At 30.8% G+C, this 25,562-nt stretch overlaps 1 protein-coding gene across 1 annotated transcript in view; it reads right to left on the reverse strand.

The window, feature by feature from the left end:
• The window catches only part of LOC145292234 (uncharacterized), a 314,231-nt gene that overhangs the window by 18,687 nt on the left and 269,982 nt on the right, over positions 1 to 25,562 (reverse strand). Inside the window, exons 29-37 of the mRNA XM_080138557.1 lie at positions 24,440 to 24,460; positions 23,617 to 23,655; positions 23,229 to 23,503; positions 22,982 to 23,117; positions 22,700 to 22,720; positions 21,352 to 21,381; positions 20,228 to 20,499; positions 15,049 to 15,184; positions 14,718 to 14,738 (exon numbers count right to left, since the gene is read on the reverse strand). Of these exons, the coding sequence (XP_079994683.1) occupies positions 14,718 to 14,738; positions 15,049 to 15,184; positions 20,228 to 20,499; positions 21,352 to 21,381; positions 22,700 to 22,720; positions 22,982 to 23,117; positions 23,229 to 23,503; positions 23,617 to 23,655; positions 24,440 to 24,460 (951 nt within the window). The remainder of the gene's footprint in view (positions 1 to 14,717; positions 14,739 to 15,048; positions 15,185 to 20,227; positions 20,500 to 21,351; positions 21,382 to 22,699; positions 22,721 to 22,981; positions 23,118 to 23,228; positions 23,504 to 23,616; positions 23,656 to 24,439; positions 24,461 to 25,562) is intronic.

Raw genomic sequence — 25,562 nt, forward strand, 5'->3', positions numbered from 1 at the left:
AATCCGCGGAGTTTCGAAGAAATACTCTCCTTCTCATCAGAGGGTAGGAATTAGCAAAATGCGGGATCGGATTTTGCATGCAAAAGTATTTGATGAAACAACAAGTAAGTCAAAGATCTTACTTGAAAACAAAAAAGGTGAAGCAGAGGGAATATGGTGAAGAAAAAAGTGATTACACATGAATGGATAGTCTGGTGGAAGATAAATAATATTAATTCTTTAATATTTATAATATACTTTAATTTTACCATCTTGGATCATTTTGGTAAATTTAATTGTAATTTTTATTTTATATATATATATATATATATATATATATATATATATATATATATATGTTTGCCGCAAACACATATATATATATATGTGTGTTTGCCGCAAACACAAACACAAACACACGCAAACACTGTTTGCGTGTGTTTGTGTATCTATATCTGTATTTATATATGTCTATATATATATGTGTGTATGCGTGTATATGTATGTATAAGTATATGGATATATATATATATATGTGTGTGTGTGTATAGTTGTATATGTGTGTATGTCTATATACGTATTTGTATATTTGTAAACATGTGATTATCTGTGTATCTATACATATAGCTCTATTCTTGCGTGTGCGTATGTTCTTTTATGTATATATTTATGTGTGTATGTTTGTGTCGCTTTCGCACTTGTATGTATGTATTTGTACATTTAGTACGTATGTATGTGTGCCGATATATGCCTCAGCATGAATATGACAGCATTAGTCAATCCTCTCACCCTAAATTAACGTATAACGACACGTAACTCTCGGAGTAAAATCACACAAATGCAAAGTCCTTTTCTTTCCGTGACACGTTCAATATAAGTAGAACCCCTCCCACACCGCCCTCCTGTACAACTCACGGCCCCAATAAAATTATGACCCATTTTTAATTTTATTTCAAATTTACATTCTGTGGTGAAAAGTTTTGACTATATTCCAATAGGTCCCTAATGCGATCTTTCCTTTTTCTTTTTTTCTATCCTCTTTTTTTCTATCCTCTTTTTTTCTATCCTCTTTTTTTTTTAGAGAGCTCGCAATTTATTATAAACCTTTTATGAACTTTTTATACTTTTTTTGAAGAGCTGCATTTTTCTTTAATTTCTCTGTAATCTATCCAATTTTTCATTTTCTTTTTGGCGACGAGAGGTTCATGGTCGCCTGATGAAGTCTCTTTGACTGAAACATATGGCTATTTGTAGCGACCATATGTAACTGTTTACCCCAAATAATAATAATAATAATAATAATAATAATAATAATAACAATAATAATGATAATAATATATCTTCACCCTATTCCCTCTGCTTCACTTTTTATTATCAAGTAAGATCTTTGACTTACTTGCAGTTTCATCAAATACTTTTGTATGCAAAATCCGATCCCGCATTTTGCTAATTCCTACCCTCTGATGAGAAGGAAAGCATTTCTTCGAAACTCTGCGGATTAAGGACTGTAGGGGAATAAATAAGAGCACCGGATTACCGGTGTAGGGTAAGGAGTGAGGTCCCTTGAGAAAAGAAGAGTCCGTACACATGAGGCACGGACGCAAAAAGTTCTTCTCCTAAAAGACAATGTTGGACAGGCAGAGTACAACTCTAGAATACAGTCCTCACTCCTCCCGTAAACCCCACTATTGAAGTGAGTAATCTTTTTACCTTAATGTTCTGAATTGCAGTGTTGTCATGTTTTCATGTTTGTTAATAAATTCTTGTCGTTTATACTTGTTGTACGTTTAGTAATTATTAAAGCTGGTCGGGAGTTTTGGGACTTGGAAGAACCTAAACCCGTACCAACAGGACTATCCACTTATTTAATGTTTCCTTTTCAAGTTAAATATGTTTTTAACTCTTTTTCAAAGTGTTTTTAACATGTTTTATTATGAAGTATAATATATATATATATATATATATATATATATATATATATATATCTTCTATAATATAAAGCTGAACGTCTGTGTGTGTGTGTGTGTGTGTGTGTGTGTGTGTGTGTGTGTGTGTGTGTGTGTGTGTATGGTCACGAATAGGCTCCTATATGGTTGACTATTTAAAAAAAAACTGATTACATATAATGATAGAAAATGTATCGAGGATCAGAAATGGGTATGTTTGATCTGGTAGAACGGTGGTTCATAAAAATTGTGGGGTCTGCATTCGCGCTTGGACCCCAAAGTATGGAAATAAAAAATGAAAAAAAAAAATGTTTACAAGGGTTTTTGATATAGATGTACATAAGAATACTTTGATAAGTATGTTTCAACTTAAATAGGGATGGTATAATAAAATTGTGGAGTTTGCATTCGCGCCTGTACTCCATGGAAATTGGCACAAACTTTAACAAAGACTTTTCATATCTATTTGCATAAGTATACTTTGATAATTATGTTTCAGTTTGAAGAAATATGGTATAATAAAATTATTGGGTGTTTGTTCGCGCTTGACCTCCACAGAATGTACATATGTCACAAAGTTTAACAAGGTTTTTTAAAGGGGGTGAGGGTTCACAATAACACCTTACTTTAATCTTAATTCACGTTAGCTTTTATTTATTTTTTGGAGTTGAATCATATTGTGTCGAATAAATTCACCTTATAAATTCACATTCGTATTAAAGTGAAAGCCAAAAAAAAAAAAGTCGGAACTTTAGACAATTCTCGACACAAATTTTGCATAACTCTGTTTTTTTCCTTCTCCACTTGCACGTGACACTCTTTCGAAAATAGATAAATAGATAAATAATAAAAAATAAGAATGTTACTTATTTTCGTGTCAAAAGAAGGAAAAAATCCTGCTCACGTGAGCACGTGTCTTTTTAAAAACATTTACATAACCTTTTTATTTTTATTTATATATCTGTTTAAGCTTTTTTTTTGTCAGAGTACTAGAAGGAATTAAGTTGATTACAACCCTTTCTGTGTGTTCTTTACATTACAATAATACAACCCTGAATCCGATGGCGCAATACTACACCGTTCAATACTGTAAAACTGAAACGAAGCTGTTCTGCTTGAAAAGGGCGCCATTTTCTTTTTATTCATATTTATATCCATTGTTTGCTTTAAAAAAACTAAAGTAATTACGCGTTTACTTTTTTTAATATCCCATTTTGCTGTTTCGGATTATTTTACTAAAGTAAGTAAAGCTTCATTAATTTTCAAAACTGTTTTTGTTTCTTTGTTTTTCGATATTTCGTCGTTATTATTTAGTAAGAGTGTTTAGCAGAAAAGCCAACAAACGACTACCCCAAAAAACAAATATACAAGAAATAAATGTTACCATAGTCAATAAAAGTTCAGTTCATGTTTTTTTTTTTAATAGTTTTTAATGCCCTTTACTTGAAATAATTTCAGCGAACTGAAATTAAAACGAAATTTGAAGCGATAACTACTTAAATGAATTTCTATATAAACTACACAGCCATCATCGAATATTCCTCAAGCACAGAATAACGGAAAACATTAAAATATGTTTATAAATATTCCTTACATTGACGGAACTCTCTTAAATTGTTAACACAGAATTATCAGGCGCCCCTCCTTCAAATTGAAAACGGGGCTCTCCATTTCAAAGTCGCTGCCATTTTGATTTTTTTTTAAACCGGTTAGTGAATTAAAAACAAATTTTTTTTTTTTTACAAACTACTTAAAAATACAAACCAATGAGCATTTCTACCATAAAAGTAACTTTTATTTACGATGGTAACATTTATTTCTTGCATATTTATATTATTATGTATATAACATTTTCTCTTTTAAGGAAACATCATTTTGTTGGTCATTCTTGGCTACGAATTGAAACAAAGTTGATATAAAAAAATATATTTTTGCGAAAATTACTTTCATCATATTTTGCTTAGGCTAAAATTTTTGAGTATCAAAACCTATCTCTTTACAACCCCCCTCCTTCTCATAACCTATCATACTTTCATCAATCACAGTCCATTTTCTGCAGGCTGTTTTTGAGCCCAGTCAACGACAGGTATTTCTGCTAGTATATATATAGTAAGCCTGAAGAATCCTAGAGTGGATGAAACGCGGAATATTCAGTGTAGCTTAATCGCCATATATATTTTATAAATTACTAACTAGCTCTACCTAGGTATTGAGCACTTTTGAAGTAAATACTTAAAGTTTACACATAAATTTATACTTTTGTATATTAATTTTATGTGAGTAAATGAAGTAGTTATATTTATATATATGTATATATATATATATATATATATATATATATATATATATATATATATATATATATATATATATATATATATATATTATACTTCATTATAATAATAGATAATTTTGATGAGTAATTAGCTAAACAGTACAGTATGTGGATGACTATAATTCTCTGTATCTTGGGTTGAGCATATCGGGAAGTGATATACAAACTGCCATTAGCGACGCTCTTTGTGTAAGCAAATCGAGCGGAGGCATTTGGACGATGTCAAAACACCGTTAATTCATTACCTACACAGCATCAGCTGTATAACGCTATGGTGAGAAGCCTTGACTGTCATTTGGGCGGTCAGGTTTCGATCCTGGCTTGAGGCAGTTGCCTGTCTAGCCACAATGATGAGCTGTGAAGCAGCGAAACAGTACTGTATGTGGATGACTATATATATATATATATATATATATATATATATATATATATATACTGGTAGATGTCATTCCAAATGCCAAAAGATGGGATCAATTCACACTCATAACTTTCGTTTTTTTTATTTCATTCTTCTAATTTTTTAATTATTTTTTATTTAAACAAATGACTAAATGTTCTTTACATTGTATCTTACACTTATTTTATTGGATATTAAAGGATATTTAAATCATATCACTAAACAACTTATCAGGGACAAATAGATATTCCTCAAAAACAACTATAAAGGGACAGAGATATCTAAAATTTGTAAAATCAAAAATTTTAAATATTTACCGAATGTAATATTCATAGAAACCACACATGAAAATTATAGACTTCCAAAATAATATGGGTAATATTTAATGCTGCCATATATATATATATATATATATATATATATATATATATATATATATATATATATATATATACTGTGTGCAAAATACAGACTTCAAGACAAGGTAGTGTATTTCATTTTATGTTACAATTGTTTCACTGTCCAGTTCGACAGTTTCAAACATTACATCGTTTGAAAATTTTCAAAAACCAGCATTTCTTCAGACTTTATGAATAATCACACTTTTGGCTATGGAGCATTTTTTGAATAGAAAGAAAACAGAGAAAAATATGCGAGAAACATTTACCTTGGTTGTGGTTACGGAAAAGCCCAATAATATTAATATATATATATATATATATATATATATATATATATATATATATATATATATATATATATAGTTATCAACATACAGTATTGTTTCGCTGTTTCACCGCTCATCATTGTGGCTATATATATATATATATATATATATATATATATATATATATATATATATAGCTTGCATTGCATTTAAGATACACTGAACATCCTAACTTTTTACGATTTACCTGAAAATGTTTCATTTATAAAGCATAAAACATATCCATCTTCAACTATGAAAATCAAACAGAAATAACTATCATAGATTAAAGTGGAACTAAGACTCATAGGTTTAATAAATAAAGCTTGCTTCCATTTTTAAATGCAATTGGTGTCAGATAATAATAATTAAAAGTAAATTAAATTAAATATAAATTGAAATAAATTAAATCAATCAACTTAAAATAATATTCCTAAGCAGTATAATTAAAATAATTCTATTTTTAATAACAATAACATCAAGCTGATTATTAAAACAGAATTTCTTTAATGTAATTATGCACATGCGGTTACATCTTGAAAGTTTTGAATAAATAGTATATATAAAAATATATAGAAATGATGAAATAAAAGTATGTAAAAGTTTGTATGGAAATTTATGAAACACTGCACCTTTTTTTATATATTAATCAAATTGTGAACAAACAAACACACAAGAATACAACTTTATTATAATATATAATATCTAAAGAAAATATGAAATATCAAAAACAACAATACCGTTTTTATTGTTCATACACACCCATAAACCATAAAATTATATATATATATATATATATATATATATATATATATATATATATATACATATATATATATATATATATATATACATATACATATATATATATATATATATATATACACATATATATATATACATATATATATATATATATATATATATATAAAAATGTAACTTTTGGTTCGTTCGCAATTAATTGTCTAAAAAACCACTGGACGGATGGCTTCCACGTTTTGGTATAATATGTTTACTATATCCATGTGTGTTTTTATATATTTCTTTTTAATTATAACATTATACTTAATTTTTCTATGATAAATAGGTCTTTTTCTTTGTACCGAGGCGATTTTTTTTTATTTAGGGACAATTATTTATTACCGCTTCCTGTCACGTAACCAGTGTTTCTAATTTAGCGGGTTTCCTGCTAGATCTGGAGATTTCGTTTACAATCTAGCAGGAAATTCTAGAAAATCTGGAGATATTTCGCACCCACACACCCGCAAGCGCTTGAAAATACTTTAAAACATAAAATAAATTCATTCATGTAAGTAAAAAAAAAGTAACATTTATTGCCTTTGGTAACAATTATTTATTGATTATTTGTTTTGTTTTTCACCTTTTTTTCGGTTAACCCTTCTTAAATCTCGCTATAAAATCGATTTTTACAAGTACATTTTAGGTGGGGGGAGCCTTATAACCTTCGAAGTTTAGTTTAAAATACAAAATTTAGAAGTATTTAGTCGAAAATTGTAAAAAGCAAGAAACAACAGCAAAAAAAAAAAAATTATATCAATACAGTAGAATTTAATTATCTACCAACCTAAATACTTTTAACATGCTAAAACAAAGTTTTTTTGTTTTTTTATTTTTCTAATTTCAAAATATGTTGCACCATTATTGTGATGTTTAATTTGCAGTATATTTCAATTATTTATTTATTTAGAAATGATGGAAAGAAACAATGTAAAGAGACATATTGGTGCAATATTAAGTGCAAAGTGTACTAAGAAAACTGTCAAGTTTGGGGGCGGGAGCGTCATGGTATTTGGAATGTTTTCTAGCCAAGGTACAACGCCACTTGTCCAGTTACAACCTTGTATGAATGCGCAGATCTATAAAAACATTGTTCAAGATCATCTTGTGCTAATCATACAGAATTCAGGTTTCGATAAGGCTATCTTTTGTAAGATAATGCCCCATGTCACAAGGCAAAAATGGTAATGAGTTACCTTAGCGAGCAAGATTTCAAAATTATGGATTGGCCACCGCAGAGTCCTGACTTAAATCTTTGGAAGACCTTAGGAATGAAAGTTATGGAAAGAAATCCCACTAACATGGAGGATTTGTGGGTAAAGCTTCAAGAAGAATGGTCTAAAATTAGTATCGAGGATTGTCAAGAACTGATTCGTTCTTGTAGTCGAAGATGTGCAGCTGTCATGGAGAGCAAGGGCTCATTTACTTAATATTGATTGTACATGTATTATTATTGTTTTTTGGCTGTTTACATTGTTTTCCTCAATTTTGTCCCTTACTTTTGGACGTTCCTATTTTGAAAATAAATAATTGTTATAATTCTTTCTCTATCCTTTGCAAATGATTCAAATTTTAGTATGTTATTATGGATGATAACGACTACCAGTTGTCAAAATTTCAGCTTTTCACAGATGTTATTTTTAACAAATATTAGGTTTTAAAATCTTTTCCCTTAGTTATATATATATATATATATATATATATATATATATATATATATATATATATATATATAGGGTGTCCACAAAGCTGGCTACATTATGTAGCCAGACTTTGTGGAAGCATCCTGTAGATTATGTAGCCAGACTTTGTGGGCACCCTGTATATATATATATATATATATATATATATATATATATATATATATATATATATATATATATATGTCACCTAACGGTGAATATAAATCGACCGATGGGACTACGAACCAGGACTACACCCACAGTGTTCAGGATTCCATTGTTGAACATCAGCTCCCAGGAGACATTCCCAGCAAACCAAAAATTCAATGGCCTAAAGGTAACCAGAAGGCTGTTTGGTCAAATCTTGATGAAGAGCTCTCGTTTTTACTATCGGTTCACCTTAAAGGTCCCATTGAAAAGCAAATGGGCATATTTTGCAAGATCACATATGACGTTTGTTATGATAGATTTTGCATAGTATCCGGCGGAGGAAAAAACGCGGAAAAAAAACCAAACAGACGACAAATGACAAAAGGAAAATTAAGATCCGAACAACGGTTATTAAAACGCCGTCTTAAAGAATCTCATTTGCAAGAAAAAGAGGGAATATTAATTCTCTTAAATGAAATTAAACAAGAAATTCTAAAAATATCAAGAGCAGAAAACCAACGGAAGAAACGAAAGAAAAGACGCCAGGCCCGGAAATCATTTTATACGAATCCATATGGATTCGCTAAGAAACTTTTCGTTGAATCAAAAAGTGGCCAACTCGATGTATCACAGAAGGAAATCGAGGACCATTTACATAAAACATATACAGATAAGTCGAATAATATTCCAATTTCTTTCATGGAAAACCTACCAATACTAAAGGACCCAATGTTTAGCTTTGACATCCAGCATATTAAATTTGGGGAAGTCCTTGATTTCGTACGTAAGGTTCGAGCTGGTAGTGCCCCAGAAGTTAATGGAATGTCGTATAGATTCTATAAAAATTGTCCTCGTGTCCTCAGAAAGTTGACTGGCCTCCTTCAGAGGACTTGGAAGCAGGGTACTGTGCCACAAGACTGGTGCCTTGCTAATGGTATTTGGATACCAAAGGAGATGAATTCAAAAGGTATTCCGAATTTCTGTCCTATATCACTTTTAAATATTGAAGGAAAAATATTTTTCGGTGTTATTGCTCAACGAATGACATCCTTTATAATGAGTAATAAATATATAAATACATCAGTACAAAAGGCTGGGGTGCCCGGGTTTCCTGGTTGTCTAGAGCATGCGGAAATGATTTGGGGATCAATTATGTCGGCCAAAAAGACAAAGTCAGACCTTCATGTAATTTGGCTTGATCTAGCCAACGCATATGGGTCGGTTCCCCACGAATTAATTGATATGGCATTAAACTATTTCCACTTTCCGGAAAAGATTAGGGACATTATAATGAAATATTTTCGTTTGGCTTTCATGAGGTTTACAATGAAAAAATACACTACAAGATGGCAGTCACTTGAAATCGGCATTATGATGGGGTGCGTCATCTCCCCACTATTGTTTGTGTTAGCAATGGAACTTATATTAAGAAGTGCCGCTAACACTACAATGGGGGTTACGACTAATAAACAAATAATTCTTCCTCCGTCAAGAGCATTCATGGATGATATTACCATCATTGTCCCTTCCAAAACAGCTGCTAAGTGTTTGCTTGACCGGTATTTTGATCTTCTTACAACGGTGAAAATGAGGATTAAACCAAAGAAAAGTCGAAGTTTGTCAATCATTAAAGGTTCTGTAAGGCAAATTCACTTTAATGTCGGGGAGGATATTGTGCCGACAGTTAAAGAAATTCCTGTGAAGAGTCTAGGACGCCTTTACAAAATTCCACTAACAGACAGACATCGGGGTATGGAATTGCAAAACATGGCCCTGAAGAGACTTGAGGCAATAAATAAAACTTTTTCGCCGGGAAAGATGAAAGCTTGGTGCTATCAATATGGATTAGTACCCCGTCTTTCGTGGCCCATGCAAATTTATGAAATAGCACTATCTCGTATTGAACAGATAGAACAACACGCAAATAAATATCTACGTAAATGGCTTGGAGTCCCCCCCTGTTTTTCTAAAATAGGGTTATACACGAATTCTGGCAGCCTGCAACTTCCTTTGTCCTCATTAGTAGAAGAATTCAAAGTTGAAAAGGTGCGTCTTCAAATGATGATGAATGACTCAAATGATGAATTTGTCCGGGAAGCACATCCAACTGTAAAAGCTGGCACCAAGTGGTCAGTTACAAAAACAATTGAAGAAGCAGAATCCAGTCTTCGAACTAAGGAAATAATGGGGCTTGTTCAGGTTGACAGGGCTGGTTTAGGATCCACAAATTATGAGCCATTTTCCAAAATGGGCATTAAAGATAAGAGAAAAATGGTGACCGAGGAAATAAAAATGTTTGAGGAGGAAAAAAGAAAAGCTACTGCTGTTACTCAAGCCAAGCAATGTGCGTGGACAACATGGAGTGATATTGAGCCAGTTAAATTATCATGGAACACCTTAATCGAAATGGAACCACTGGCGATATCATACCTTTTGAGGTCTACATATGACCTACTGCCATGCGCATCGAATATCAAACAATGGGCATATATAGATTCTGATCTATGCACTATATGTCAAAAAGAGCGCGGTACCTTGCGTCACGTCTTGTCTGCATGCTCAAAATCCCTCCCAATGTTTACATGGCGACACAACCAGGTTCTAGAAGTGCTGGTTGAGATAATATCATCCCAGTGTATATTAGCTAACAAACAGCCTGTAACAACTAGTGAACCCAGGGTTCAATTTTGCCAGGAAGGCAAATGTCCATCAAAGAGGAAAAATAAATTGAATCCCAATATGAAGTTATTGAATGGGGCAAAGGATTGGAAAGTTTCAGCAGACCTGAAGACATCTTTGAAATTTCCAGTGCACATCATCCAAACAGAAAAGCGGCCTGATATTTTGCTCTGGTCTGACTCTAAAAACAGTATATTTTTAATCGAGCTAACTGTCCCTTGGGAAGAAAATTTCTCAGAGGCTCATGAACGAAAGAAAGATCGGTACGAATGCGTGCGTGCCAAGTCCATAGAAAAGGAATGGATGTGCAATGTGATGCCTATCGAGGTTGGATGTCGAGGATTTTTAGGACACTCCACCATTTCACTTCTTTCGAAAATAGGCGTCACTGGAAGGGATTTTAAAAAACAAAAATGTCGCCTGCAAACAATTGTTAGACAGGTGTCATGCTGGATCTGGCGCAATTCGAAGACATTTGCAAAGAGAGCATAATATTGTCCGTTCTCGGGCTGCTCTGGAAAAAAAAAGAAAAAGAGAGAGGGAGGGAAAAAGGAAAAAAAGGGGGAGAAGAAAAAAAGGAAAGAAAAAGAGGGAAAAGGAAGGAAAAAAGGGAAAATTAAAAATAAATAAAAAAATTTAAATTAAAATTAAAAAGTTAAAAATGAAAAAAGTTAAAAACAGCATTTTTCCTCTGCTTGAATATGCCAGGTAATTTTTTTTTTTTTTTTTAAATCCTATTTATTGCTTTGCCCAGCAGCAATAGCTGCTGGTGGCGCCAGGGGTGGCAGTCCCGCTTTAGCCACCGAAACTGTGTCATCACCTCTGGTTAGCGGCTGATGAGGGCAAAGTAAAAGCACATGTGGTCACATGTTGTATGTAGAATATATATATATAGAGTGCCCACAAAGTCTGGCTACATAATCTACAGGATGCTTCCACAAAGTCTGGCTACATAATGTAGCCAGACTTTGTGGACACCCTGTATATATATATATTTCTTTGTGTAGCTACAATTTCTTGCCAACAATGAGGAAGGCAGATGAAGATTTGTCATCATAGAAACTAAAATGTTCCACACGATTACAGGAGTTCCATGTTCCATCATGTTTGAACTTATGACATTCAAAAGTATTATGGCTTCCCACAGATTGAGGGAAAGAATAGAGAATACTGGCTCAAATATTTTGGACATGCGCTGAGGGCCACTGATGACACTATAAAAAAAATTACATTTAAATTTGAAATTCCTAAGAACAAGGCCAATGATGTAATAGGAAGACACCCTACATAATGATGAGAAATTGGTCATCACCACACTAAACCTATGATGATACTTGTGCTAAGTGGAGGTATCCATTATTATGAACCCAGACTTGCTCGGAACTATCACAAAGAAAAAGATAATGAAGTATATTATTCCTGGTTAGAGATATTTTATTTTTTAATTAAATAAATAAATGCATAGAATTCGCTACAACTAACTTTTATCTTAATATTTAGGTGATTTTTAATTAGACTCATGAAATTGAACAACATTCTTATGAATTAAAATAAAAAAATAAGCTAATTTGATGCATACTTGGTTTTAATAGGTCATTATGACTTTTATTTTTAATTAAAAAAATATATGTATAATTGTAGTAAGATATTTCAGAAATAAGGATTATTGAAGCAATTCAAAGGCGGGGTACAAAAGAAGGAGATATTGAATACATCTAAATTTTTTGCTGTCTACTAGGTTACTTTGTCCATTTTCATACATAATAAGTCAGATCTCTCTCTCTCTCTCTCTCTATATATATATATATATATATATAAAGCAATGTTTTCTGTCTGTGAACATGTGTTGTAGCAGTACAGTTAAATGATTGATTTAATAGTCAAACTAATTGAAAATTTGGAATCAGCACTTTTGATCCAATGTTTTTAGTGGTGTTAGAAGTTCTTGAATTTTTTTTAAAACTAATTATTAAAAACTTACAGTTCATAATAAAAACACTAGAAATAAATATCCCAACATTTTTCCTTTCTAATTTAATATTCCCTATTATTGCTATTATTATTACCATACTCATAATAATCGTTTATATTTTTTTACATCAAATCATTGTACATATTTAATGTATTATTTACTTTGAAGAGAAATATTTATCCTTAAATTTTTATATTTATGTTTATTTATTTTAAATATTTGAGCTATTTTCGATGTATGCAGAGAGGTATGTCTACGTCACATTTATTTAAGTTAGTTAAAGAAACGAACTATTTTTTTCATCAGTGATTGTACGGTTAAGTCTTCAGCTTGTTCGAATATTTTATGCTATCCATGGTTTGAATCTCACATTAGACAATTGTTTTGTTTGTTTGTTTTTTCTGGGGTTTTTTTTTGTTTTGTTTTTTTGGATATAATATTCCAGTTATTTCCTAGCTGATATCGATCGTTATCATAAAGCAGAATATATTTTTTTCTAAATGGATGAAAAATATTTAATAGATGTTCCTAACTTTGAATTTTGGCTTTAAAATTCAAGAAAAAGTTGAAAAAGCCTTAAATGAATACTTCAACAAGTATTTTTATAATCCTAAATTGGAAGAGAAATAATTCTCACACACAATGTGCCTATTGTTAGATAGCAAAGTGAACAATAAAAAAAGCTCTAATTGGTAAAATGAGATCACATGACATGAAAGAAAGAGACATTTGAAATTATTAGCATTCAAGTGCCAAAAGCAAATCTAAAAGCAGTATAAACTATTTAATATTTCACTATATCTTTTGTGTATATATACAACTACTGGACTTTCTATTCATTAGATTATCAATGTCTACTTTCACATTGAAGATACATAAATTCAACAAGCAAGGAATTAATTTTTCTATTTAGTATTTAAATGATTTTGTTTAAAAGTTTGAAAACAAGCCATATTTCCATAAACATGTGTTCCACATTATTGTTATCTTGTTTGTTTTTATCATGTTTTAAGCCTTTTCTAAAATAAATTGAATGCGAATCAAATTATAAATGTATGCACCTGATTTTGTTTACATAAACATAATATGTATGCTTCACCTGTCTTTAATTGTCCTTATATTGCACACAGTCAAGCTTTAAAGTTGATATTTTTTACAATATAGAATAATTCAATGTCCTGTCACAATTGTTCAGCATTTCATAGTTTTTATCTGTTAGTGAAAAGATTATTCCTGATTATGTATTTCCTAAAAGTGCAGTTCTTTAATCAAACAATTTATCTCTTTTAATTACCAATGCACACAAACACTGAGTTTTGACTCCTGAAATCCCTCTTTTTCCTAAATTCTTCCTACTCTTTTTTTGACTGCTAAAAAATTCCTCCTACTCTATTTCAGATTGCTAAAAAAATTCCTCCTACTCTTTCTGATTGCTAAAAAAAATTCCTCCCATTCTCTTTCTGATTGCTAAAAAAATTCCTCCCATTCTCTTTCTGATTGCTAAAAAAATTCCTCCCATTCTCTTTCTGATTGCTAAAAAAATGCCCCCCATTCTCTTTCTGATTGCTAAAAAAATCCCTCCCATTCTCTTTCTGATTGCTAAAAAAATTCCTCCCATTCTCTTTCTGATTGCTAAAAATGCCAGGGAATATGCATTTCCTTACAAGATACCTATTCTCTTTAAAACAATGTCAAATCTAAAATATTAATTTATATATTTTAATTTGTTACATCTTCTTTGCTGAAGGTGTGTATTTGTGATGAGGTGTGTATTTGTGATGAGGTGCGTATTTGTGATGAGGTGTGGATATAATTTCTAGGTGCAGTGGTTACACAGCATTGCCATCTTAAGTCCCATATTAAGACAAGACGCAGAAGCACTTAAAAACATTGTCAGGATAGCACAGCCAAAGCAACTCTTTGCTTAGAAAAGATATTTACTTCCCGGGAAAACTATCAAGAGAACATTCAGCCCTGGCATTTAAAATGGATAATATTACATAGTATTCTTTAAGGAATATGTAACACAGTAACTTTTTTCTTTAAATCTTACTAATATAATTATGTACTTACTTGTTGGTGCTGGCGTTGTAGCTAAAAATATGAAAAGAGCATAATTACTTTAAATAAATAGTAGATTTATATGTTCAAAATTAAAGTAATAACTTATATGTAACACTATTCAGTGATGAATTATAAATCAATTGTAATACAGATTTCATATCTTCTATAAAATATTATATTCATTAAGCAAATAATTTATTTGAATTAAAATTTTCCTAAATAAAAACAATTGAACTGAATTTATTTTAGTTTTCATGTCAGTATAGGCCATCATGTTAATGTAATCTATCTTAAAATTGTCATTAATAAATGATAAGGATATGATACTAAAGATACTTACATGCTGATTGGAAACATCCAATAATTGATACAGTAACATGGATTTTACAATTTGGACTTTGTGCAGTAAAATGGATGGTGACTGTATCTGCTGTTGAACCAAATGGGATGATTGCAAGGTCATCTGGGCCATTGTTCTGGTGGAAAATATAGAAAATATACATGAATTAGAAAGAAATAAACAGTGAACATTAAATCACAATGCTTTTGTTTATTTAAAACCAAACAAATGTTAATTAGAGGATTGCTTCAGCTAATTAATGAAATGATATAGATGGGTATACATTGAAAAATATCTAATTGTATTCTGTGTTATTCGGTAATGTTTTTTACTTGCAACTTTTTTGCTTTTTTTTAAAATTGTGCTGTTGTTTATTTACAAAATATTTTTTTTTCCAAATAACGGGAAGTAACTTTGTAAATACAGAAGTATGCCTCTTTTCTTAAAATCTTTTTTAAGATTGGAAGCTGTTGCTAATTAAGTGATGCTGCTATATTGCCTGATTGGTTAATTACTATTAGCATAACAATCCTCCTCCTGTCCTCTTTCGATATATGTACCTATATGTGACAACAGTTATGGAAACAAGTGTCGAAGGGTGGAACGTGCGTATTGTAAAAAGTCACCGACACTTGAACTCAGAACTTGACCTATAGGAAACAAAAGGGTGACATATGCAAATTAAGACCCCCGTCGAAGCTGAGTATATAAAAAGCCGGTATTTCTTTCATTAGAGAAAACATTTTCCTTTTTGATTCAGAGTAATTTGAATGTACGATTAATTTGCATGTCAGTGGGAATAAATAAATATGGATTTTCAACAACCGTCGAAACAGGAAAAGAAAAAGGATTGTCGTTTTTATATGTGTCTAGGAACATTGCAAATTGAAGAAAAACATCTTTTATTTTTTTATTATTTGCACGAACATTTAATGGTACTTGGTAGTTTAAATGCAAACTTCGATTTCAACTCTTTGCAATAAAACAGTTTATGTTCAAAAGGGAAAAACAAGATGATGAACGAAAATCTAAATGCAGAAAATAGAAGTCATGATATTTTTTTGTAATGTCAATATTACGACTTGAATAATTATAAAATTATTATATTTTATTTATTAAAACTGATAAAAATTTATTAATCTTTTATAACTCTTTTGAAGTCAATACCATTTTATATGGACTAATGTTAGTATATACAGAGTAAAACATCTACCAGATTTAATATTGAAATTAATAAAATCGATCACAATTAAATTCATTTTTAAGAACATACTTGAAGGAAACCAGATCAAAATATATTTAGGTATACACTTTGTTGGAAAGAACATTAAAAACAGACCGGCTGTGCTTTATATATTAAATGTATTTTAAATGTTTTAAACAAAATGCTTATTTCCTTTAAAAATATATGATATATATTCCATGGCATTAATGTAATTTTGAAGTGAAGTTCACCAGGTACAATCGTTTAAGATAATAGAAAAGATGATGGCTTTATGCTCAACAAAAAACCCAATAAGGGAATCAGAAAATTGATGAGTCAACTTAAAGGGAAGATTTGAAGATGGAAGTTAACCCTTGCTTAGTCCCATTGGGTATTTTATCACTCCAATTTTGCTTAAGGACTCATGATTCCTAGTTGGTAACTTATTTTTTTCCTCTCTCTCTCAGTACTCTTCTGAGTGTATAGCACACGTGGTATGGTGCAGTTGTATCTCAGTTTTCTTTGGAGGTGAATCAGATTGAAAAGTAATGTTTATGTAATGAACTCATATTCATTTTTCTTGCTATTTCAATTCATGGAAACATTTTGTGTTCATCATAGATATTAAAAAAATAACACAAACTAGTGTATCCTGTGCGTATTTTAAAATAAATGTGACCTAAATCCAAGATTTAAAAATTTTTCCTTAGTTTTATCATTTATTTTATTTTATTATTTTATATATACAACAACATACAAGTGATTCAAACTGTTCAACAGAGACTGTAGATATATCCTGAATCAGCAGGATAACTATATTTTACAAAATGATAACATTTTTGTATTGGGGTTGTTTGAAACACTCAGGTGACTAACACAGGATTAAATAGAATTGCTGTCAGAATTTTACTTGAGTTTCATGTCATTTAATGTCCTGAGAAATGAGAACAACACCAAGACTCTTCATTTCTTTCATGAATTTGTTTTTCATGTCAACATCATTTTTGTATCATTCTTCAATATTTAGTTTCCATCAAAAGGATCAAGTGAACATCTTAAATTCTGGTCCAGACAGAAAATATTACACTTTTCTATAATTCTATAAACAAGTATCTTTCTTTAGATTGTTTGTAGATGTCTTTTCTACAATTAGATATATCAAATCATATGTGAATATAAAGATTGATTGTTTCTTTGTTTAACAGGAGTAAATGTTATACGCACTAATGAGAGCTCTTGAATGAAAGCCATGTTTGATTTCATAAGAGTTTCTGATGGGTAGCTATTCTGTACAAGTCCTGGAGATGAAGAGTTTTCAGTGAGTAGCTGTTCTGTGTAAGTATAATAAAGTTTTGCAGGCAAAGAGCAACAGATCTTTCTTGTGCGAACATGAAAAAATTATGTGCAGGAATGCGGAAAGATTTAATATTTTTATGGAGCTATTCTGGTTTCTGATTGGTTGCTAGCAGAACGTGGCTCCATTTGATTAGTCAGTTCCTATCACCAGTAGAACCTTTCCAACTTTGTGTAATCATACTCATTTATATTAAAAATATTGCAACATTGTTCAACTCTCATTTTCATTGGTCAGGAGGTGATGATGTTCTTTGGTTACTTTTCCATTCTATCAAGAAAGACAGCAAAGTCTTTGTAAATGATTGCTGTTAGCACCTTTCTGCCTTATGTATTTACAATGCTATCATTTCAAACAAAACTTTTAAATTGAGTAAACATTTCTGAAAATGTATAATGCCTCCACCTCCCAACTTTAACTTCAATTCAAAATATCTCGTATTATATACAATATAAAATACAATACGTCTAATTTGTATTATTTATTAAACAAAGAAATTGTGCCTTATTTCTTTATTTTGCTATTATTGACATTGTTGATTTTCAGTTCTGCTTTTTTTAAAAACTTTGTCATTTTTTTTCGAGTTGGGGATGCTATAAAACAAAACAACACATATCTTCCTCAATTTATAAACAAAAATGTAAGTTAGTGATGATTGCACTGAAAAAGGAACTGTGTTTGTTGTTGTAACATGTAGTTAGCAGGTGTGAAGATGTCGGAGACAATTCTTTCTCCAGATTGTCAGTGCGGGATTGTAGTTCGGTTTGACAGGGAGAAATCACAGAATAGTTCATTCAACTTAATTATTTTAAGTTCGAGCGAGGGTTATTATGATCTGATGGATTGACAGGACATACTATCGTCGAAATAACACATCACAAAGAAATGTTGGGAATGTATTTGTGGTTGGAGACTGTCAGCAAGTGTGTTGTGATTGGTTTGATGTGATTGAATAAATGTTTTTTGAAGAGATAACACTTCACTGAACAATAAATGTCTAGAGCGAAACACAATTTGAACAATTGTCATTTTCTCATCATTGTATCAGTTCTAGCATATGTCTACAACTACGTCCGTGCATTCTATATAAATAGAAACGTTCCATGCATCACAGGTTTAGGGCATTCCAGTTTGCAGCATCAACCCAGGCACCAAAACACTCGCCTAACCATCAACAACACAGCCAATAGATCAATGGGAAGGACTGCTAACTCGATGCCAAACTGAGAATAAAAGTATAAATTTAATCCCTTTGTTTATATTATTCTTGCAACGATATGCTTATTTATAACAGGGATGAGGCATCCTATTGGATGGCAGATATATACTATTTCATAATTCCTACTGAGAGATCTTCTTAAGATTCTACACGTCCCTTTAAGTGCGATTGTTTGTATCTTTCTTACATTTGGTTCACCGGGTATATTTTCCAAGTAGTTTGTGAATATTTTTTTCATGCGTTGCTCTTATAATTACTGGAATGATGGAGATTTTCCTAAGATTCTTTCATGTCATACAGAAGACCTTGGTACTCCATTATCTTTTCCCTGTTAGCATCATTGGGGGATACTAACTTCTACTAAGGTTGCTTCTTTCTCCTTTTTAACACCTATCATTATATCAAGTTTGATAAGCCTGTTTTTATGTACGTAGCTGTAGAAATTGCATAGTGATCGTGGATAGTATGTGACTTATTTTCAAGTGTTCTTTCTTGTATATGTTCGCAGGCTGCTACATTCGATCTTCAACTTTTGTAGAATGTGTTTTACTTTTTGACTTTTGATAATTCACGTGATAAATCACGTGTGCATAGGGGGACTGAGTAATTATTTCCTGATTAAAATAACACCTTGTCACATGATTCTCTTTATAATTTACCTTATATGAATATTTATGTGTGCGTATAAAAATATATATAAGATATTTAGGCCCAGTTGTAGAGTGAGGAAGGGCACTGCTAATCACTATGCTAGCACATAACAGGTCACATGTACACTGATTCGTATGTAATTTTCTAATCAAAATAACACATTTACATTATTTTTATGTGACAATTAGCAGCACATCACATTTTCTCTAAGGAAAATCCAACTGAAGTCATATATGCAATATGGTGTCTAAGAATATTGATTTCATTACAATTTATTGTTTATTTAAAATATAATAAATAACACACTGAATATTTACAATCATGTAACTTAGAAAACATAAGAAAAATGTTTGTTAGTAATTGACACCATCCATATGCCAACTAAAATGTGGTATCAAAGCAGATTTTCAACGTGAAAAAGATGTTTTAAACTTCAATCGTAAACACAATCTCATATATATACAATCCAATAACAATATGAAAATAGACTTATTATATGATAAATCAAAATTCATGTGACTCATACTGGAAATGAGTAAAAAATGTTATCAAATGAAAAAAGGATAAAAAGAAAAAAAGGAAAAATAATAACATACTCAACCATTAATAATGTTGATTGTTAAAACCATTAAAAATAAAGTAAAAATGAAAAACTTAACTAAATTAGTTCTTAAAGGTTGTGTTTGGTCCATGGGATCCAAATCCATTCCCTAAAAGATAATCAAGAATAATTGAATGTTAGCACCATTACCTTATGTCTCTGAGCATGTTGTCCTCCTCCACTGAGGAATACATCATAACTTCCAACACATTTAGATTTTAGCAACCTCACATTAGCCCCATAAATAAGAGCATCACCAACAAAGAAACTGACTGTCTTTTTCTTATCTCCAGCTTCAGGTGTCCATCCTTTCCCACCTGGTCGGATAGCACCTTTCTCTTCTTCATTACTGGACACATCAATATCCCAGTTTCTTATCAAAGAAGAATCAGCAAGGCCATCTTGTTTTATACAAAGAGAAGCTGAAACAAAAGTAAGATGTAATGTTTTATTATAATCAGAATTATAATTATTTCTTTTTAGAATATAAAAATTATATATGTTTGCATATTTTAAGTGAAAATATTTAATAGATTTTTTAGAAATAACTAGCAGGGATACTTGATGTTTCAAGGGATTGAATTAAGATCAACAAATATTCCACACTTCCATTTTATTATTATTGAAATCGATGAAAGCACCCATTTTTCATTCAAATCGATTAATTGCCTGCTCTAGTTGGGAACTCACTGCGGTGCACCAGGAGAAAACTTCACATGTCTTCCTGCAGTGACTGAGTCCATAATACATCATAGTCTGCATTGCACTGTTGAGAACCTACTGTTGATTTTATAGAATTATTTTTATATAATTGCTTGAATTAAAGTTTAAAATGCAAAAGTCAAGTAACATGCTTCAACTGTGCTCTAAGCATAAACATTCATTTCAAACATACCCCTATCAAAGAATATACTGTTGATTTTATATGTCAGGCCCTTCTGTTGTGCAGTTATAAATCATCTCAAGTGCACTTGTGATGTTAGGTTTATAAGGTGTTAACTTCGGCCAAAATCGGATTGTTCTATCTTTAATCAGTTTTTTTTACTCGCTTTTCGATAATTATATTTGGGGGGGGGGCATTCCGCTACAAACCCCATCTAAGACACATAAAGTATATTTGTGTGAAATTTCCAAAACTTAAGCTCTGTCGTTTCAGAATCCATAAGGAACGAACTCACACACACACACGCACACTCACACACACGGACAAAGTGCCTTTTATATATTAGTAGAGACGACAATAATAATAATAATAATAATAATGAGGAGTTTACCTGTTTCTGTTGAAGGTTTAAGTGTTGTTGCTGAAACATAAATAAATGTATAATATATATAGTAAAGTATGAGGGTCGATTATTTGATAAGAAGATAGATGTGAATCTTGGTTTTAAATGTTCACTCCATAATAATTAATATAGTATAAAAGATTAATATAAACCAATTCATTAGCCATCGACAAAGAAGGCAATAATATAAAATAAAATGATTATTTGCTATGCAAAATGCATGCCCTTCTTCCAGTTTTATTAATCTGCAGAAATGTATGAAAAGCATTTAATTCATTATAAATTTGGAACATACAAGATCATATTCTGATCACAATACACAAGATTAAAAAGGTTTTGTCTGCAATGATCTAGATTACAACTTAAGTTTCCTACAGAAATATTTATTTCATTTAGAGGAAATTACAGATTTTAAAAAAATATATATGTTTTGGGAGTAATGCGTCACCTGGAAATCTGGAAATTTTTTTTAGTTATTATTTTTAGGTATAACTTGATACATCCTTCCACTTAAATCTCAACATTATATCTAAAAATAAATTTAGTTAGCTTATAAATGTGGACATTGTAAAAATCTATCTGAATAAGATTTAATTTTCTTCAAAAAAGCTTCTTTAATATTCAGCTCTGTTTGTGAACCAATAATTTTTAAAGGGGACATGTTTGCTAAAATGTCTAGTAGATACGCCGTAAATAAAGTCCAATAACTAGTTTTATAAAGAAACTAAGAAACTTATCTGCCCTTCAGACAGGAATTAATCGAGATTGCAGGTAAGTGGTGGCATATAGTATAACATATATAATCAAATTTACATTTTTTTAATATTCGTTTTTGGTTTTCCTTATTTTGTTTTTGACTCTAATAAATACTCAATTAATAATAAACAAAGTAATTCGATGTGTATTTATGAAAGTTACAGACAAACAACAAACACAAACACATGCGATTAACTGGCATGATCTAAGTAAAAGAATTACAAAATATGTGATGCATTCAAACATAAAAATACTGAATTATTTATTCTATCCTAGGCAACAAGATGGTGAAGCCTTTATAATATCATGTTATGCATAAAATTTTAAATTTTAAACATAAAATTTAAATTAAAAACATAAAATTTTAAACTAAAAACATAAAATTTTAAACTAAAAACATAAAAAACTATTTTTTATTGGAATGCATTAAGATGTTAAGAGCTTATTACCTTAAGAGTATCTGCTCCCAAAATAAGTCTATTTAACTTTGGCACATTTTCATTATGTTATTATTGCAAAAAACATAAGAGAACTAGAACATACATTTAAAAATTGTATATTTATCAAGTTGTATACATACTTGTTGGAGGTGGTGTTGTAGCTAAAATATAAGCAGATATGAAAACATAAATCAGAAGTGAGATGTCATTCAGTTTTCTTTTAGTTCATTTTTCTTTTTAATTTTGTAATTAAAAAAAAAAAAAAAAAAAATATTGTTCAGATATAGAATAGAAATTTTTTATAAGATTTTTTCTAGACTTGTTTTTATATAGGTTGAAATGTGAAAATCTGAAAAATATATATTTGATGTAAAATTTCACCAAATCAATTTTGTAAAAAGGAAATATATTTAAATACTTACATGCTGATTGGAAACATCCAATAATGGAAATAGTGACCACCATCTTACAATTTGGTTTTACAGGAGTGAAATGGATTTTGACTGTATCTGCTGTTGTACCAAATGGAATGATTGCAATGTCGCTTGGTCCATTATTCTATGGATAGAAAAATGTTTATATTGATGCACCTACATTTACAAAATATATTCAAAATTTATTTAATTTAGATATAAAAATTTACAAAATTGAATTAAAACTCTAATCTACCTTAAGTCCGTGAACGTTTCCTGATCCACCTCCACTAAGGTAGACATCATAACTGCCAACATATTTAGATTTCAGCAATCTGATGGTGGCTCCATAAATGAGAGCATCACCCACAAAGATGCTGACTGTCTTTTTCTTATCTCCAGATTCAGGTGTCCATCCTTTTCCACCTGGTCGGATAGCAGCTTTACGTTCTTCATTACTGGACACATCAATATCCCAGTTTCTCACCAAGGAAGAATCAGCCATGCCATCTTGTTTGACACACCAAGAAGCTGCAAAATAAAATTACATTCAAATGAAATTCAAGGATTATCTTTATTATTTAAAGAGTTTGTGAATTTAACAATTTATCATAAAAATTCTAATATATTAAAAAATGGCTGACCTGTTTCAGTTGATGGTTTTGGTGTTGTTGTTGGAATTGCTAAAATCGCAAATAAAAAATGAAGAAAAATTGAAGAGACATGAATTTGACTTTTGTTGTATACAAAAAAATTCACACTATGTAAATTTTAATTTACTTTCATAGTTTATATTAACATTTTGTAAATCATAGCATTCATACAATTGACTTGTAAGAAAATCCTAATTTCAACAAATGTTCATGAAAACACAACTTATAAATACATCAAATTAGTTAAAAGATAATTTCATTTTAGGATATTTGACTTCCTAAGCAAGCATTTATCAATATTAATAATAACTATTCCTTCTATTACTTTCCCAACCTCTTCTATAGCGTCATATTTTTTTTAATTAAAATAATGTCTTTTTAAAATGATTTTACATTGTTTTAGAGTAACAAGATTTAAAACCTTGCATTTTAGTTTAAAATTGAACTGTTCCCATTCCAGCTCCAATTAGATAAAAAAAAACTCACCTTTTCTTTTTTAGGGGACACCAATAAAGCCTTATATAAAATCATATCATTTTTTACATGTCAAATTGAACAGAAGCAAAATGTAGATTTTCTCCTACACTTTACCATTCCTCTCCTTGGTCAGTGAAGGGGAAATTTTTTTAAACTGAGACAATGTCATTTTTGTCCTAATTCAGAGTGTTCTTTTTGGAGAACTCAGTAGAATAATTGAAGGGGCAGCCTTTAGATTTGTCATCAAAGCATTTGATGTAAGTAATAGTACACAATAAGAAATATATAACACAGTGACTTATGTCTTCAAATCTTACTCATGTAAGTATGTACTTACTTGTTGGTGCAGGTGTTGTTGCTAAAATAAGAAAAGAAAATATGAAAAAACATAATTAGTAAATAATGATATAGTGAATAAAAAATATATAAAAGTAACAATATCTAATGATGATATTATAACTTAATTATAATAAGAAGAAAAAGGTCTAAATCAAGCTTGATGAATATACTGACCTAGAAGAACAGGAAAAATACAACTACAGTAGCATAAAAGAGAACAATTCAATGCAACATATCAAGATGAGAGGAAAAAATTGGTAGTGAATATATACACCATTCAAGCAAAATCTGTAAAACAGAGCTTATAAACAAATACAAAATCACTGCTATTAACCAACTAGCCATGCCTGTGATAACGTACAGCTTTGGCATTGTCAACTGGCCACAAAGGGAGATAAGCAATAAAATGTAGAAAATGTTTACACTGTTAGAATAATATACAAAAATCAATCTCTGCCTAGATCCACAGTAGTATGGGTCTCTCAGAAATTTACCATCAGCATAATACCACTATTATGAGCACAGGGCAATGTCTGATGATCTCCCAAAATTCAATCCTCAAAATAGTATATTAACATCATGAAACTGATCAAACATTTTGGACAAGACTGTCTTACAAATGAGACAGAATCAGAAAACAAGTCTGCCACAGAAATAGCCTAAAAGAGTTACCAAAAATACGCCAAAAACTTTCATTGCAAAAAATTGGAAAAATGGGCCAACCAACAGTGTGCCAAGTATTTTCTGGGTGTAATCACCCAGGACTATATAGATAAAGAATGCTCTATAGACTGGCTAAAAAGAGGATCTCTCCACTATAATCTGGAGTGAATTATAATGGCTGCCCAAGATCAAGGCTTAGTGACTAATGCTTTTAAAAAGATGACTAGTCTCAGCAATGATAACAAGTACAGGTTCTGCCACAGAGTATGAGCCACCTGACATCCAGCTGTAAGGTTCTGCTGGGGGGGGGGGAGGCTACTATACAATGCGACACAATGGAGGGTGTAAATATCGAATGTAGCATCATGTAGTTTTGGGAACATATGGAGTACTGCTGCCACATCTGGGCAGGAGCTGATGGAAAGGACTTAACAGAGTTCAAAATAGACTTCGTAGCC

The sequence above is a fragment of the Euprymna scolopes genome, chromosome 13, assembly GCF_053919585.1.
Source record: "Euprymna scolopes isolate OS-2025 chromosome 13, ASM5391958v1, whole genome shotgun sequence".
Classification (NCBI taxonomy): domain Eukaryota; kingdom Metazoa; phylum Mollusca; class Cephalopoda; order Sepiida; family Sepiolidae; genus Euprymna; species Euprymna scolopes.